Source organism: Cucurbita maxima, unplaced genomic scaffold (genome assembly GCF_002738345.1).
Source record: "Cucurbita maxima cultivar Rimu unplaced genomic scaffold, Cmax_1.0 Cma_Scf00008, whole genome shotgun sequence".
In the NCBI taxonomy this organism is placed as follows: domain Eukaryota; kingdom Viridiplantae; phylum Streptophyta; class Magnoliopsida; order Cucurbitales; family Cucurbitaceae; genus Cucurbita; species Cucurbita maxima.
Window position 1 is genome coordinate 2,962,958 of NW_019272024.1, and position 15,803 is coordinate 2,978,760.

Consider the following 15,803-nt stretch of genomic DNA (forward strand, 5'->3'; position numbering starts at 1 on the left):
TTAAGGACCTATCATATCTATACTATGTGGTTGTCGACTACTACAACATAGATAACATAAAAACATTCTCCATTTTCTTTCAACCATTTTTCCATTTCAATTATGACTTTAGGGAAAGGAAGAATTCTGACCCGTTAAATTAAAAAAAGTTGTATGAGGTCAGAAGAATCTGAAGCAGAGGTACTTGAGGTGCGGTAAAAGGAGCTGGCTTATTGATGACAAATATTGAACCTACGTGACCTCAAATTTTGTGTAGAAGAACAAAAATGGTGCAAGAAACTTGGCCACTTGCGATGCAAATTGTATGAGAGTCACATTTTCCCATAAGGGTGTGTGTCAAAATTTGGTACTGAAATTGTGGGAAACAGTACAAAATAGGGTACTCCGGAAAGGGTAACGCACCCACTTCAGTTGCGCCTACCTTGTTCTGCGTGCTAAATGTCGGCTCCTTTCCCTTCACTACAACCCCAACTTGCATTCACAAATCAATATTCCGGGTTCGGATCTAAGTTGGGTTAAAGAATTTTTTGTGCTCAACTTAAAAGATCGGGTTGATTGGATTTGTAATCCAATCCAACCCAACTCTCTATTTTATAGTTGAGTTGTTCGGTCGTAAAAAATTAATTTTTTAAAAATTTTATTTATCCACTATTTATAATTATTAAAAAATATCGGGAGCGATTAACCGGATAATATAACACGTAAAAATATATAAAAATGGTACCTTATCTCATCTACGAGGACTCGCATTTCGGCGCAAACTCTGAGAGGAAAAAGGTGACGTAGGCGCGTGAGTGGGACAGTCCCAGAAATGAAAAAGAGGGAAAAAACCGACCTGCCGATTCGTACAACCGTCAACACAGTGCCACGTAACCACCCGAGGCCCGCACTCCGATGTGTATGCCTTAGAAAACTAGAGACGAAACACAGAATATATCCCTCCACCACCACCATCACCGCAGCGACTCCCCTCCGCCGCTGACTCAGATCCGGTTCTGCCGGTTCCGCCTAAAAATACCCATCCTTGTGTAAACAGAAGAAAAATTAAGAGGTGGGAAGAAATTTTGATTGATGACCCATTTTTATTATAAGGAATTTTGATTGTTGTGATCCCAATAAAAGGAAGAGAGGGTTTTTGGGTTATTAATAATGGAGCAGAAGGGTTTGTTGCTGTCGGCGTTGAGTGTCGGCGTCGGAGTTGGAGTGGGGCTCGGATTAGCCACCGGACAGAGCGTCGTCACCAAATGGTCCGCCTCTAATTCTTCCTCTAACCTCATCACCGCCGACAAGCTCGAACAGGAAATGCTTAAACAGATTGTTGATGGCCGTCAAAGCAAAGTCACTTTTGAAGATTTCCCTTATTATCTCAGGTCTCTCTCTCTCTCACTCTCTAATCTCTATTGATACTGATGTAACAGCACTCTCAATGATACACAGGCGCACGAACAAAAATTAAACAAATAAATAGATACAAAAATTTACGAGGGTCGGAGAGAAAATTTTCGAACCTTCACTCATAGCAACCAATCTCAATAACCAAAGTGTTCACAAAGTCTATATCTCACCGTCTCACAAATTTTTTAGCATTTGAAACAAGTAATTGATTGAGTAGTTCACAGATGATCTAGGTTTAACGTTTAACGTTTGAACCATGATATGAAATGAGATCGATATAATAAGCAGAAATCTTATTTTGAAAATAATAAAACACTAAGAATAATAAATAAAACAATTTGTAAGCACGTAATTTGTGGGTGGCTACCCTGAGGTAGTATCTTATTATGAAGTAGTAGATTATTATGTGTAGTATCTCATTGGACAACCACTATGTCTGTGTTCTTTCGTGTCGAAAATATCCCCTTAAAAACTTATAATCAAAACTATTAACTAAAAGGGCTACGAACTAAATGAATGAGAGTTATGAACCAAATAAATGACACATGAGTCTATTTTTTGTGTGGACAGCGAACAAACACGAGTAGTATTAACAAGTGCGGCTTACGTGCATTTGAAACACGCTGAAGTATCTAAGTTCACTCGAAACCTCTCGCCTGCAAGCCGAGCCATCTTACTCTCTGGCCCAGCTGGTCTCATTTCTCCCTAATCTTTTTACTTCAATCTTCCAAAAATCTTGTTCAAAAGTTGTAATCTTTGTGTTCTTATGTTCCCTTCATGAAGAACTTTATCAGCAAATGCTTGCCAAGGCATTGGCTCACTACTTCGAGGCCAAATTGTTGCTTTTAGATATCACTGACTTCTCCTTGAAGGTGAAGATTCTTAATTTTACTTTAGTTTTTGTGGGGTTTTCTTCTTTGGAATCAAGAACTAATACCTGTGTTTGATTCAGATTCAGAGCAAATATGGGACTTCTGTCAAGGAATCTGTAAGAATCCTTAAAAAGTTGTCATTTTTATTTGGTGTTTGTTCATGAAATCAAGTTTATGGTCCCTTTTTTTGTGTTAGGCTTTTAGAAGGTCTACCTCAGAGTCTACATTAGAGAAATTGTCTAGCTTATTTGGATCGTTTTCGATCCTTCCACCCCGGGAAGAACAAAGAACAGGTCGGTTTTTGAGTTTCGAGTTTAGAACTATAATGATTTTAAGGTTTTGATTATTGGATGCACGTAGTTGATTTCGATTCTGTTTTAGTCTCTAAACTTTGATGCACGTTTGTTCTGTTGTAGGTTCGTTGCGGAGGCAACGTAGTGGTGTGGAACTAGCGTCGTGGTATGATAGGTCTATGTTCGTTTAATTGTTATAGAAGAAGGGATGTCTTGTAATGTATCTAGTGCTTGAACTATTGCAGGGGAAAGGAAGGATCTTCTAATCTTCCGAAACTTCGAAGAAATTCGTCTGCTGCTGCTAACATTATTAACCTCACGAACCAGTGCAATGTCGAGAAGTCAGGTTTGTTGTTCAAATCTTCGTGTCGTTGTTGAAAATCAAAACTCATTCGTTGGTTGTTGAAGATGTTTTGCTATTAAAACTGTGAGGTTGATGGTGAGATGTAACGTGCCAAAACGGGCTAGCGGTGGGCTTAGACTATTACAAATGATATTAGAGCTCGACACTGGGCGGTGTGCCAGCGAGGACGCTGGGTCCCCAAGGCGGTGAACTTGTGAGATCCCACATTAGTTGCAGAGGGGAACGAAGTATTCATTATAAGGATGTGGAAACCTCTCCCTAGTATAAGCATTTTAAAACTGTGAGGTTGATAGCGATACGTAACGAGCTAAAGAGGACAATATCAGCTAGTGGGTGGGCTTGGACTGTTACAAATGGTATCAGAGCCAGACACCGCAGTGTGCTAGTGAGGACGGCTGGGTCCCTAACGAGGGTGGATTTGTGAGATTTCACATCGGTTGGAGAGTGGAACGAAACATTCATTATAAGGGTGTGGAAACCTCTCCCTAGTAGACGTGTTTTAAAACTGTGAGACTGATGGTGAGACGTAACGGGCCAAAACGGGTTAGCGGTGGGCTTGAACTGTTACAAATGGTATTGGAGCCAGGCACCGGGTGGTGTGCCAGCGAGGACGCTGGATCCCCAAGAAGGTGGATTTGTAAGATCCCACATTGGTTGGAGTGGGGAATGAAACATTCATTATAAGGGTGTGGAAACCTCTCCCTAGTAGACGCGTTTTAAAGCCGTGAGGCAGACACCGATATGTAACGGGCCAAAACAAACAATATTTACTAGCGGTGGACTTGAACTGTTACAAAGAATCTGCTTTTAGTCGTGTTTTGTACCGATTTCTCGGCTTAGCTTTAAGTTTCATCGTTTGTAGCTTCCCTTAAGCACACGAGCAGCTGGGCGTTTGAGGAGAAACTGCTTATACAGTCACTATATAAGGTAACAATGAGTTGCATTCTTTACTGATTCAAGTGAACTTCTGTAGGATCTTTGTTTAGACAATAAGTCATTTTATTTGGTTTCAGGTTCTTGTATACGTGTCGAAAGCGAGTCCGATTGTTTTATATCTTCGTGACGTAGATAGTTTCTTATCGACCTCAAATAGGATCTACAACTTGTTCCAAAAAATGCTACAAAAACTGTCTGGATCAATTTTGATACTCGGTTCGCGTACTATTGATCCGAGCAATGATTATATGGAGGTGGACGAGCGGCTCTCCGCTCTTTTTCCTTATAATATCGAGATCAGGCCACCCGAAGATGAATCTCAGCATGTCAGCTGGAAGTCTCAATTGGAAGAAGATATGAAAAAGATCAAGGTTCAGGACAACCGAAACCATATCATCGAAGTTCTTTCAGCAAATGATCTCGACTGTGATGATCTCGACTCGATCTGCGTTGCTGATACGATGGTTCTCAGTAACTACGTAGAAGAGATTGTAGTGTCTGCAGTTTCTTATCATCTAATGAACAACAAGGATCCCGAATACCGAAACGGAAAACTGATCATTTCGAGCAAGAGGTAAGATCAATCCTTTTTGTTTGAGTTCTCGTTGTTCGTTTTAAGTACTCATCGTGTTGTCGATCGAGCAGTTTGTCCCATGGATTGAGCATATTCCAAGCAGGAAAATCCACTGGCAAGAATTCAGTACAGCTTGAAGCACAAACTGAAGCTTCAAAGGTTCATATTTTAGTTTGATCGTTTTTGTTTTAACCTCGAGGACGGTCGAATAAGATCATCGAGTGCTTTAATTGTTATGTCTAGGACTCGGGAGCAGCGAAATCTGAAGTAAAAGCCGATACCACAGCTGCTGAAAACAGAACTGAAGCAGCAGCGGCTGCAGTGGCGAAAACCGAGGGAGAGATCGTTGTTCCAGCTGCAAAAGCCCCGGTAGGTCTCTTCTTATAATCCATTGCTAGCTCTATGAATGGCATTACTGATGTTTGTGTTATGATCAACCGTCACGTAGGAAGTTCCACCAGACAATGAGTTCGAGAAACGCATTAGGCCGGAGGTCATACCAGCGAACGAGATTAATATTACATTTTCCGATATCGGGGCGATGGAGGAGATAAAAGATTCTCTTCAAGAACTTGTAATGCTTCCTTTACGAAGGCCAGATTTATTTCTCGGAGGTCTTTTGAAGCCATGTAGAGGCATATTATTGTTCGGACCGCCCGGGACTGGAAAGACTATGTTAGCCAAGGCCATAGCGAAAGAAGCTGGAGCAAGCTTCATTAATGTATCGATGTCGACCATAACTTCGAAATGGTTCGGAGAAGACGAGAAGAATGTTCGAGCTTTATTCACATTAGCAGCCAAAGTCTCTCCCACGATCATTTTTGTGGACGAGGTAGATAGTATGCTCGGACAGCGGACGAGAGTTGGCGAGCATGAGGCAATGAGGAAAATAAAGAACGAGTTCATGGCTCATTGGGATGGACTGTTGACAAAGCCAGGGGAGCGCGTGCTCGTTCTTGCAGCAACAAATAGGCCATTTGACCTCGACGAAGCCATCATACGTCGATTCGAGCGAAGGTATTTGTGCGCAACATTGTTGAATATGTACCCTTCTCCATGGATTAACAAAAGGCCAAGCTTTTTATGAACAGAATAATGGTGGGGTTACCAACAGCAGAGAATAGAGAAATGATATTGACAACTCTGTTGGGGAAAGAAAAGGTGGAAGAAGGGCTAGACATGAAGGAGCTTGCTGCATTCACAGAAGGATATAGTGGAAGTGATCTCAAGGTTTGCTTTCATTTTCTGGACCTCGAAAATGTTAATAATTTATCGACTTATACGTTACGTTTGAAACCAGAACTTCTGTATGACGGCTGCATATCGACCCGTTCGGGAGCTAATAAAGCAAGAAAGACTCAAGGATATGGTAAGTATGAGGGAATCATCAGAGCCATACTTCAATCTCCGTGTCGTTGTTTCTTTGTATATCGTCGTTTCATCGTTCGGTTTCTTGTTTCGAAGGAGAAAAAACGAAGGGCTGCTGAAGGGCAGAATAAGGCAGTAGGGGATGGAGACGGAGAAAGCAAGGAAGAAAGAGTCATCACTCTTAGGGCACTAAATATGGAGGATTTCAAAGAAGCGAAGAATCAGGTAAAGTCGACGTTTCTCACATTGTTAGTTCGAGCCTGTTAGGTAGGTAGGCATAGGGAGAGTACGCTTCATATCGAGAAAAAAGACGGGAATTCTAACGGGAAGATGGTTTGAATGGTTGGTTTTCAGGTTGCGGCGAGTTTTGCAGCGGAAGGATCGATGATGAGTGAATTGAAGCAATGGAATGAGTTATATGGGGAAGGAGGGTGTAGAAAGAAGCAACAGTTGAGTTATTTCCTGTGAGGATCATAAGGTGTGTGTGTGTGTGTGTGTGTGTGTGTGTGTTTGTGTAAATACGAGGAGAGTTTATGTATGGATGTTTGATGATTTGTTCCATTTCTATGGAGCTTTGTTGTTGTCGGGATATTATTACATTACTACTTAGGCAGCTAGTTTCTTTGGATGGGCGGCTGGCGCTGTTCTTGATGACACTAAAACACCCTGTTTTTCTTTTGGTTCTTAGTTCATTATGTTCTATATTTTTGTGTTAAATTGTTCTTTGTATCCAATTGAGTATGTGATGAAATGACTCTAATTGGAAAGGATCAAACGTTAAGTTTAATCGCTGTTTACAGGTGATATTCATTTTCTTGCTTGTATCTGCTAGAAAGAGGAGGAATTCTTAATTACTGATATCGATAAAGTAAGTTGTTTGGTGAGATTTCATAAATGTGTGAAAATCTCTCTCTAGAAGACGTGTTTTAAAATCATGAGGTTGATGACGATACGTAACAGATCGAATATTTACTAGTGGTGGTCTTGGGTTGTTACAAAGTAGGTAGTAAACGCATGGTAAATCTAGGTGGGTTTAGGCTTGGGCTATTACACATTCATTTTATTGAAGAAAGAAAAAGATAGTCATTTAAAATTGGGTATTACATAAATATATGACGAGTTTTCTCGAAGTATGCTTTGGTGGGATGATTTTTACGAAAACGTTTGAACTCTCGAACTTTACCGCTTTCCTTTCCCCTCAGGTCTTGGATCGCCTACTAAATCTCTTTACGTTCTCCGTTTCTGATCAAGAGAAAGTAGGAGTAGCGGGTACTATTGGCCAGAACTCTACCTCTGGCTACCGAAGACCTTATTGTAGCAGCAACTCCGTGAAAGACAGTCCTCTTACCTTGTTTAGCTATTTCAGGCATAGTTAGGAGGATGGTCTAAATCGTTGCTCAATCCTGGTCTTTCCCCTTCTAAGGAGTGCTCGCTTCTCTTTATGTTGTCTTTCTTAGCTTTCTTTTAAGCCCCACAAGAACCAACTCTCATTCTTTACACAATCCATTATCTTCTTTGATTTCAGGCGTGAGAATGGTTAAAGGATGGTAATTTGAGTTCAGGGTGCCCTCCTTAGCATGAAAGTGTTTACTTGAGTACTGTGTTCATACTGCCAGTGCAGGTTTGATTGGAAGACAATTGAGAAGAAGACAGAAGGTTCTTATGGTCAGGTCCTGATATGGTTCAAAGGGAATGTAGCTTGGCCCTTTACCTATTTATTTGAAATGAAAAGAAGGTGCTTCATTGGTGCAACTATTTAGGACATACATAGAATGCTTCTCAAAAATAGGAGCATTTTGTTGGTGTATTAAACCCACCAAATAATGACATTTCTTCATGAGTGGGCTGACAGTAGAACATGACATCTTTCCTATCTTTCTCTTTCTCGGTGCTATTTGACCCACACACTTTTCCTATCCTGTCACCTATGACGTTAAGAGCTCCTATCCTGTCATCGTTACTACTATTTGGATTAAAAAAATAAATAAAAAGAAATAAAAGAAGTCAGTTTTGAATTTGATTAAATGTCCAAATAAGACAAAAAGGAGTTTAAAAAAGTAATAAATAAATTTAAAAAAAAAAAAAAAAAAAAGTAAAAAGTGTGATAAAGTAAAACACTTTAAAAGGTAAAAGAAATAATAAAAGGAAGAAAATGTGTAATTCCCATAAAAAAAATGCCAAAATTTGTGATTTACCATCATCATTTTGTCTCTATATTATCTCCATGGGCCCATTAAAATTTCTAAAAATTTAAATAAACATATAAATAATAGCAATTCACTTAATATTGTCTTTTTTTTTTCTTAATTAAAAAAAAATCTTCAATATCAAAATTAATTTAGGTGTAAATGTTTTTTTTTTCCCACTTTTGGGTAACTTTATGTCGTGCTTTCGGCAGCTGGACTTTGAAATTTTCATCACTCGTGGGTTTCTTTGTAATCCGTCAGGTTCGGGATTGATCTCTAATAATGAGTCAGATCGCACCAATATCCATCCATTTTCTACTATTTATTCCATTCGTAATCTAATAAAAACATAATAATAATAATAATAATCCAAAAATCCAAATTAATGTCCATATTTTTAGAATATTAATTTCCTAATTTCAATGACTTTTTAATTTTTATTTTTTTTTTATAAGAGGTAGATGAAGCAAATTTGTGAAGTTTAATATTTATTTTGGAAATTAAAAAAAAGAAATTGATATTATAAAAAATAGAGTTTGAGTTGGATAGGGAAGTTGTGTGCAATTATTGGGGCATTGAGAAAGGAGCTCTCCTTTGACTCTCCTTTGACTCTCTTTTGAAATTTTTTCCATTTTTTTTAATTTATTGACGGAAATAAATATGATTTGATTTAAATGATTATCCTATAAATAATAAATATTTTTCGACTTTACATGATAACTCTTAGCTATGTTACAGAAGATTAGGACATATAATTTCAAATATCTCAAAAAATTGAAAAAAATTAAATTTGTGATGTTTTATCAAATAGATAAGTAAATCATAGACGTTTTCAACGGGAGTTATATAATAACTTAATTTATTAATTAAGAAAAAAAGATTAGAATTTTGACGTGTACTTAAATTATTAATTTTTGATTTTTTTTTTTTTGAAATGCAAATTAATATATACTTTTAAAAAGAAAATATAACTATTTTATGTTAATTTTATTGAAATTTACCAAGGCCACCAAGAATGTGACATTAATTATTATAATAAAAAAGAAAAAAGAGCCTAGCGCTAAAACCCTATTGCACCTAACCACGAAAGTCTCCCATATTTCAGCGGAGCCAACACTCCGCCTGGAGAACAACCACCAACTTCCTACAGTACACCCTTATCTGTCCGGGGCACGCACCTTCATTCAACCATGTGAGTGCGTCACTAGATAGTCGAGCGCTTAGCTTACAGCGCCTTATTCGTCTTCTGTCGATCAACCCTATACTATAAGACGAAAGAAGCTAAGACTGACACTACCTCACCTGCTGATGCGGACTATGATTCCGATTTCAATAAGTCCAACTTAAACAGTTAAGAGATTTTTGAAGGGACATTCTAGTTTTGCCAGATATTTCGTTGTTGGACGAAGATCAAATTGTTTATTCCTTCCCGGAATCCCGATCTTCCACTGTCTTCCTCTGATGGATAACTCCTTTCTTTCCCCCATCTATCGGAGTCTTGAATGAATGCCCCGACGGATCCAACTATTTCATAACCTGTCCCTGCAGTGATATGGCTGGATGCATTGCTTGAAATTCCTGCTTTACTGGTGTTGCCCCTTGAGAAAGAATCTGATTCTATTATCAAAGGTATTCTCATTCAGAGATCTTTCTTTCATTTCCATGTGGGGGGAGGCGGCTGTGCTGGCTGCTGGCTGATTGGTCCTCATGTCGATTGAGAGAAGAATGTGCAGGACAGAGAGTCTGCTGAAATGTATGGCTCGGGGTTGGCGATACGTGAAGTGATGTTTTAGTGGGAGTTTCGGAGAACGGGGTGTAGAGACCTTAAACAATGAAGTATTGAAGCTTCGGTAGCGAGAAGCAAGCATATGGCATATATCTATTTCAAGTAAACATATAACGGTTCGCTCGACTCACTTAGGTTTTTGTCAGATGGCGCATATCCCCAACCACACCGACAACAGGCTGCTGGAGACTTGCCTTAGGCTACTCAACCTACGACCGTGAGAATTGAGCATTATTTGACTATGAGGTCTTCTTTCGTTTCCTAAAGCACGCTTCTGTAAAGTCATACCATTTCTCCTTTTCTACCATGAGGAATTAAGCTTTATCCGCTTCAGAATAAGGAAGGTCAAGGGAAAGATAGCATAGCCGGACGGGAGGATCCGACAAAGGTGGATATAAATGAGATATGGTTCCAATTTTATGATCCCAATCAAGGAACCAATTTAACTAAAATTAAGATTCTTTAAACCTTTTTTATTATTATTATTTTATTTTTATTTTTTAAGGTTTTGTCCTATGTTATAAACTCAATTCATTAATCTTATTTTTATTAAATTAAAATATGTGTTATAAATTATATGCACCTAAAACGGATTCATAAATTTACTAAAAATAATAATTTATATTTAATTATTATTAATTTTATGATGTATAAATATATATTTTCAAACACGTATCGAACCTTAGAATCTATTTCCAACCACATATATCCAAACACGAAGCACGACTTTGATTTCATCGATTTTTTTATTTTAAAATTTCAATTTTTAAATTGCATATTAAACATTGCTCCATTCTTTGTTTCATTCGTCACCAAATCTTTTATGTCCCCACTTTGTTGTTACCTTATAAATATGCATTGAACCCACCAAGAAAATTTTATTTATTTATTTATTTATTTATTTATTTATTTATTTATTTATTTTAAATATGAAAATTTAATTGTTTTGGAAAAGGAAAAAGACAAAAAAAAAAAAAAAAAAAAATACACGTGGAAGGTCTAAGCTCCCATCTTTTGGCAACAGATGTTATGATATATTAATTTGGATAATATGTTTCNAAAAAAAAAAAAAAAAAAAAAAAAAAAAATACACGTGGAAGGTCTAAGCTCCCATCTTTTGGCAACAGATGTTATGATATATTAATTTGGATAATATGTTTCTTTCATTAATGAAATAATATTATATATTACAATGACATTTGAACTAAGGGTACCCACTTCTATATTTTAATTACCAAAATAATTTATTTTTATTCTTTTACAAAAATAAATCAATTATGACTTTAAATTAATTTAAATTATTTTGTTTCATTATCTCATTAGCCCTCATGCCATGAAGTTAGTTTTTAAAACTATAATTTGATTTTTTTTTTTTTGTTTACTTATTTCAAAATAGGGAATATATTATTACTTTAAAAAAAAAATTAATTATAAGCATTTTAATAAATTCTTCCCTCTATCTCGTCCATCTATTTTACATTTTTCAAAAGGTAGTTTCAAGGAACAAATCTTGGGGCTCTTTCTTCTTTTTCAACTCTCTTTGCAAACTCGTACCATTGAGAGCTGCATCATAAAAAAGCCAAACAATCTTTTAAGTGTTTTTGAATTAAATTGTTTTTACTCGATACTGTCCACAATGATATGATATTGCCCACGAAGCTAGACTCCTTTCCTTTTGGAATCATTTGCTCGACATTTGAGAATTCAACAACTCTATTAATATGGCTAAGTTAGGGCATGACTCTTGATACTATGTTAGATGAACACGACTCTCCACAATGATATGATATTGTCCACTTTGAGCATAAGCTCTCATGAATTTGTTTTGGGCTTCCCAAAACGCCTCAAACGAATGAATATAGTATTGTTTGATTATAAACCCATGATCATTCCTTGAATTATAACGTGGTTGGTTGAGAGCATGTTTTCGTTAAATAATTTATTAATAATAATGAAATATGTAGAGAAAAGAAAAAGAAAAAGAAAAAAACTTTATGTTTTGGGGGTATGAGGTATGTAATGTCATAACCCCACGTGTAGATTGGGAATCACAGATAAGAGAAGGAAGGAGAAAGGGGGGAATTTTATGCAGTTGGAAGCTTTTCGATGAATTATGAAAAATATTAACTTTTTTTTTTTTTTTAAATTATTTTGAGAAATGGAGCCGATAGGTACTGTTCTCAGGCAACCCCTGAGAGGCCCATTTAAGATTCGGAGGCTATTGTCTCAGTACAAAGGGGCCCACTTCATCATATTATTATGGGAAATTGTGAGTCCAAACCCAAAAATAGTAAATAATCCAATTTTTAAAAATTATCTATTACCCAAATTTGGTGTTAATATTGTCTTCAAAATTCAACCCTAATATTTCATTTTTATAAAATTTAAAAATTATACGCTAATACATTAAAAAAACTAGTATTATAAACTAAAAAAATTGAAAAATTTGAAAATTAAAGTAAACCCTAATTAAAAGGTTGGGAGTTGACATGTCTCCACCCATTTAATTTTGACCCCAATAATGAATTCTGGCATCATCAATTTAATTGGATGCGTTAACAGAGTTAAGGTTGTGAAGAAGATATAATGGAGATGGGAGAAAATAAACGTTTCATCTTTTGGTAAAAAAAGGTATTTCTTTACCAACTCTGTGACACACTCCCATTTTCAGACCTGCAAAGTGCAACAACCATTACCATCGTCCTTCTCCTGAAACTCTGACTGACCTCGACGACCTCAAGGGACCTCCTTTTCCCCCTTATCTTTTACTTGCTTCTCTTTTCCTTTTTACCCATTTCTTCTCTAAACCTAACCCATTCCTCTATTCTGGCTCTTCCAACCATGGAAAGCTTCAGCTTGCTCAAATACTGGAGAGGGGGCGGCGGTGCTACTCCTCCTGCTGTTGCTGCTGCTGCCACCGCTGATTTTGCTTTTAACGGATATTCCTCTGCTGCTGGCGCTGTCAGTGTTGTCACCGCCGTGCCGCAGAACCAGGCGGAAAGTGATGAGGAGAATGATGAGGATGATGGGCCGTTCTTTGATTTGGAGTTTGCTGTTCCTGATGAGGATGAGAGTCGAAAACAGGGGGGAAATGACGAGGGGAGGAGAAACTGTGCTGACGGAAGTGAGGAAGAAGAAGAAGAAGATGATGAAGATGATGAAGAAGAAGAAGATGGGGATACGGATGGTGAGAGAGAGTTCAACTTCACGCTGTCATCTGGCTCTAGCAACGAACATTCCGATGCCAATCTCACGTTTTCTCCTTCTGATGACTTGTTTTTCAAGGGAAAGCTTGTCCCAGTTGAAGCCTCCTCCAATGGCGGTTCTGAAACAAACGCCAGGCCGCAGCTTCGTGTCACATTGTTGAAATCAGCTGCCAAGTTTAGGGTATTCATGTCGGGTCTCAAGAGGTCGAAATCGAACGGGGAAAAGAAACCAGAGACAGATGGATCTGTGGGGGAAATGACCAAAACTGAGATGAAGGAAGAGACGACGGAAATCCCACCGGAGAAAAACGAGAACCAAGCGGGAAAAGAACAGAACCAGACGAAAAGTAAGCTTTTCGCTGTGAAACTTAAGGTGGAGGAAGTTCCGATCATGTCTCTGTTTACCAGAGACAACAGTTCAAGAGGCTCCGGAGGAACTACCAGCAACAGCAACAACAACAACAACAACAACAACAACAACAACAACAAACCCCAGAAACGAAGCTCCGATGAACTAACTTCGGAGGAAAATCGATTCTCCAAAGACGTAATAATGCAAAAGTACTTGAAGATGGTGAAGCCTCTGTACATTCGGGTTTCAAGGAGATACGGCGAGAAGTTCAGGCTATCCGGGCAGCTTATTTTGGGGGCAGCCGGAGCCAAGTCCGGTGCACCGCCACCCACCTCGCCGCCGTTGGAGAAACCCGTGACAGAGACACAGACACAGACAGAAGGTGTGCAAGTGCAAGCACCAACAACCACCGCCAACAGCAAGGGCAGGAACATGCCGGCTAAGCTAAGAGTAGTCTGCAAGCATTTGGGGAAAAGTCGGTCAGCTTCCTCCGCCGTAGCAGCGGCGCCACCAGGGATGGCTCCCTCGAGAAGGGACGATTCGCTTATCCAGCAACAAGACGGAATCCAGAGCGCGATTCTCCATTGCAAGAGATCCTTCAACGCATCTCGAGGTGAATAAAACTGCTAAACTATTCCGTTATATTAAAAATTAACCCTTTTCTTCTTCTTCTTCTTCTTCTTCATTAACGGATAATTTCTTTCAATGACAGATTCAGAGTCTTCCCTGCTATCAAGGTCAGTAAGCGACACTCTGCGTGAGAAACCTTCAGATTTAACAGAAAAACAATGATCAGATTAAAGCCGACAGAAACGGCGGGAAATTTTTGGTCGATATCCTGAAGATTTCTCTCGCTTTATATATAAATATGTGTAGTATATGTATCATATGCAGCTGTGTCGGGTTAGGATTGAATTCCTGGGGTGGCTTCTAAGTAAAAGTTCAATCTTTCCATTGAAGGGAGAAGAGAAGAGAAGAATTATTGGATTGTATGCGTTTTTGTAATCAGTAGAAAGATGCACACAAACCAAGAGCAGTTGCCCCTAAGTATGTGATTTTTCCTTTGCCTATCCCAATTGGAACTGAAAGTTCAAGTGGGTGCTATGAAATTATGTTGCTTTTTTTGGCATTTGAGATTGGTAAAGGATGTGGATCTTAACTTAGGCTGTTCTCTGTGGCAAAAAAATGGTGCTTAGTGGTCAGAGAAGTGGGGAAAAGTGGGTTTTACTTAAATAGTGAAAATGAGTTTCGTCTTCCTTCCTTTTTCTTTTCTTTCTCTCCATTTCTTGTTTTATCCAATGGATTATGGTCTAAAAGTAAGAAGGGAAGCATGTGGGGATTTATTGAATGCCTTTATGGAGGCTAATGATGATGGGTCTCCATATTCATGAATCAGTTGAAATCTTGAGCTAAAGTTTTTAAAATATTAGGTATTTATATATAGATTCAATTCTGTCTTTTCAAGACATAAGGTTTTGATTTGGTCCCATGAGAATCACTGCTTCTGGGAATGCTATCTTGTTCCGTATCATGGTTGTTGTTTCTTTCTATAATTCATTATCTTTTGGGGTACATATCAACGTATTATTGTCTCAATGGATGGTGGAGAATTTTTCCAACAGAGGGTTTGGACCTTTCTGCGTTCTGTTTCTTTTTCTTCAGCCCTTACTATTTACTCTAAAAGGCTAAACTGTGTGATAGAAGTTTTCTTGCTTAAAATCTTCATCATTCATTGGAAGAGGAAGAGTTGAATGGAGGCAGAAACTTACAAAATCTCCCAAGTATAATGATTCAGACTCTCCTTTGATTGTAGTGTACAACAACCCTTTTCCCTCTCCCTTTTCTTGTGTTGCCATTGAAAAAGTAATATCCAACTTAGATGAGTGCAGAGGCATATGAAACGGTGAGTTCTTACATCGGTTGGAGAGGAGAACAAAAAACATTATTTATAAAGGTGAAAATTTCTCCTTAGTGTACGTGTTTTATAATTTTGAGGGAAAACCCTAAAGATGACAAGATCTACTAACAGTAGGCTTGGGCGATTACAAACGGTATTAGAATCAGACACCGGGTAGTGTGATAGCAAGGACGTTGGGCTCCTAAGAGGGATGGATTGTGAGATCCCACGTTGGTTGGAGACGAAAACAAGAAACATTATCTATTAAGGTGTAAAAACCTCTCCCTAATGCACGCGTTTTAAAATTTTGAAAAGAAACTTAGAAGGGAAATTACAAAGATAATATCTACTAGCAGAGTGAGTTGAACAAGGGTATTTTTCACATCTCCATTTCCCTTTTTCATTCCTATCCTTTTGAAGTCAGCGGGAGACAGAGATTAGGCAGATGATTAATTGTAATTGTAATGTCTCCTACATGTTGACCAGCAGTTCTTCCCTTCTAGACATCAATTAACTCATCATAAACAGTGGGTTTCTAACTTTCAAATAGGATTCTTCGAGCCGACATGTGAGG

At 38.1% G+C, this 15,803-nt stretch overlaps 2 protein-coding genes across 2 annotated transcripts; both read left to right on the forward strand.

Annotated features, from left to right (window-relative positions):
• Positions 1-779: 779 nt before the first annotated feature.
• LOC111483396 lies at positions 780-6,504 on the forward strand. The gene is made up of 16 exons (XM_023129593.1): positions 780-1,370; positions 1,966-2,087; positions 2,179-2,267; positions 2,348-2,383; positions 2,464-2,560; positions 2,684-2,726; positions 2,806-2,906; positions 3,787-3,851; positions 3,938-4,434; positions 4,506-4,593; positions 4,678-4,803; positions 4,883-5,451; positions 5,526-5,664; positions 5,735-5,803; positions 5,899-6,027; positions 6,157-6,504. Exons 1-16 carry the CDS (start codon positions 1,150-1,152, stop codon positions 6,268-6,270), a joined length of 2,505 nt encoding a protein of 834 aa, XP_022985361.1. The 5' UTR covers positions 780-1,149; the 3' UTR covers positions 6,271-6,504.
• A 5,872-nt stretch (positions 6,505-12,376) lies between these two features.
• LOC111483413 (probable membrane-associated kinase regulator 2) lies at positions 12,377-14,727 on the forward strand. The gene is made up of 2 exons (XM_023129626.1): positions 12,377-13,945; positions 14,045-14,727. The coding sequence occupies exons 1-2, from the start codon at positions 12,616-12,618 to the stop codon at positions 14,122-14,124; spliced, it is 1,410 nt and encodes a 469-aa protein (XP_022985394.1). The 5' UTR covers positions 12,377-12,615; the 3' UTR covers positions 14,125-14,727.
• Positions 14,728-15,803: the final 1,076 nt, after the last annotated feature.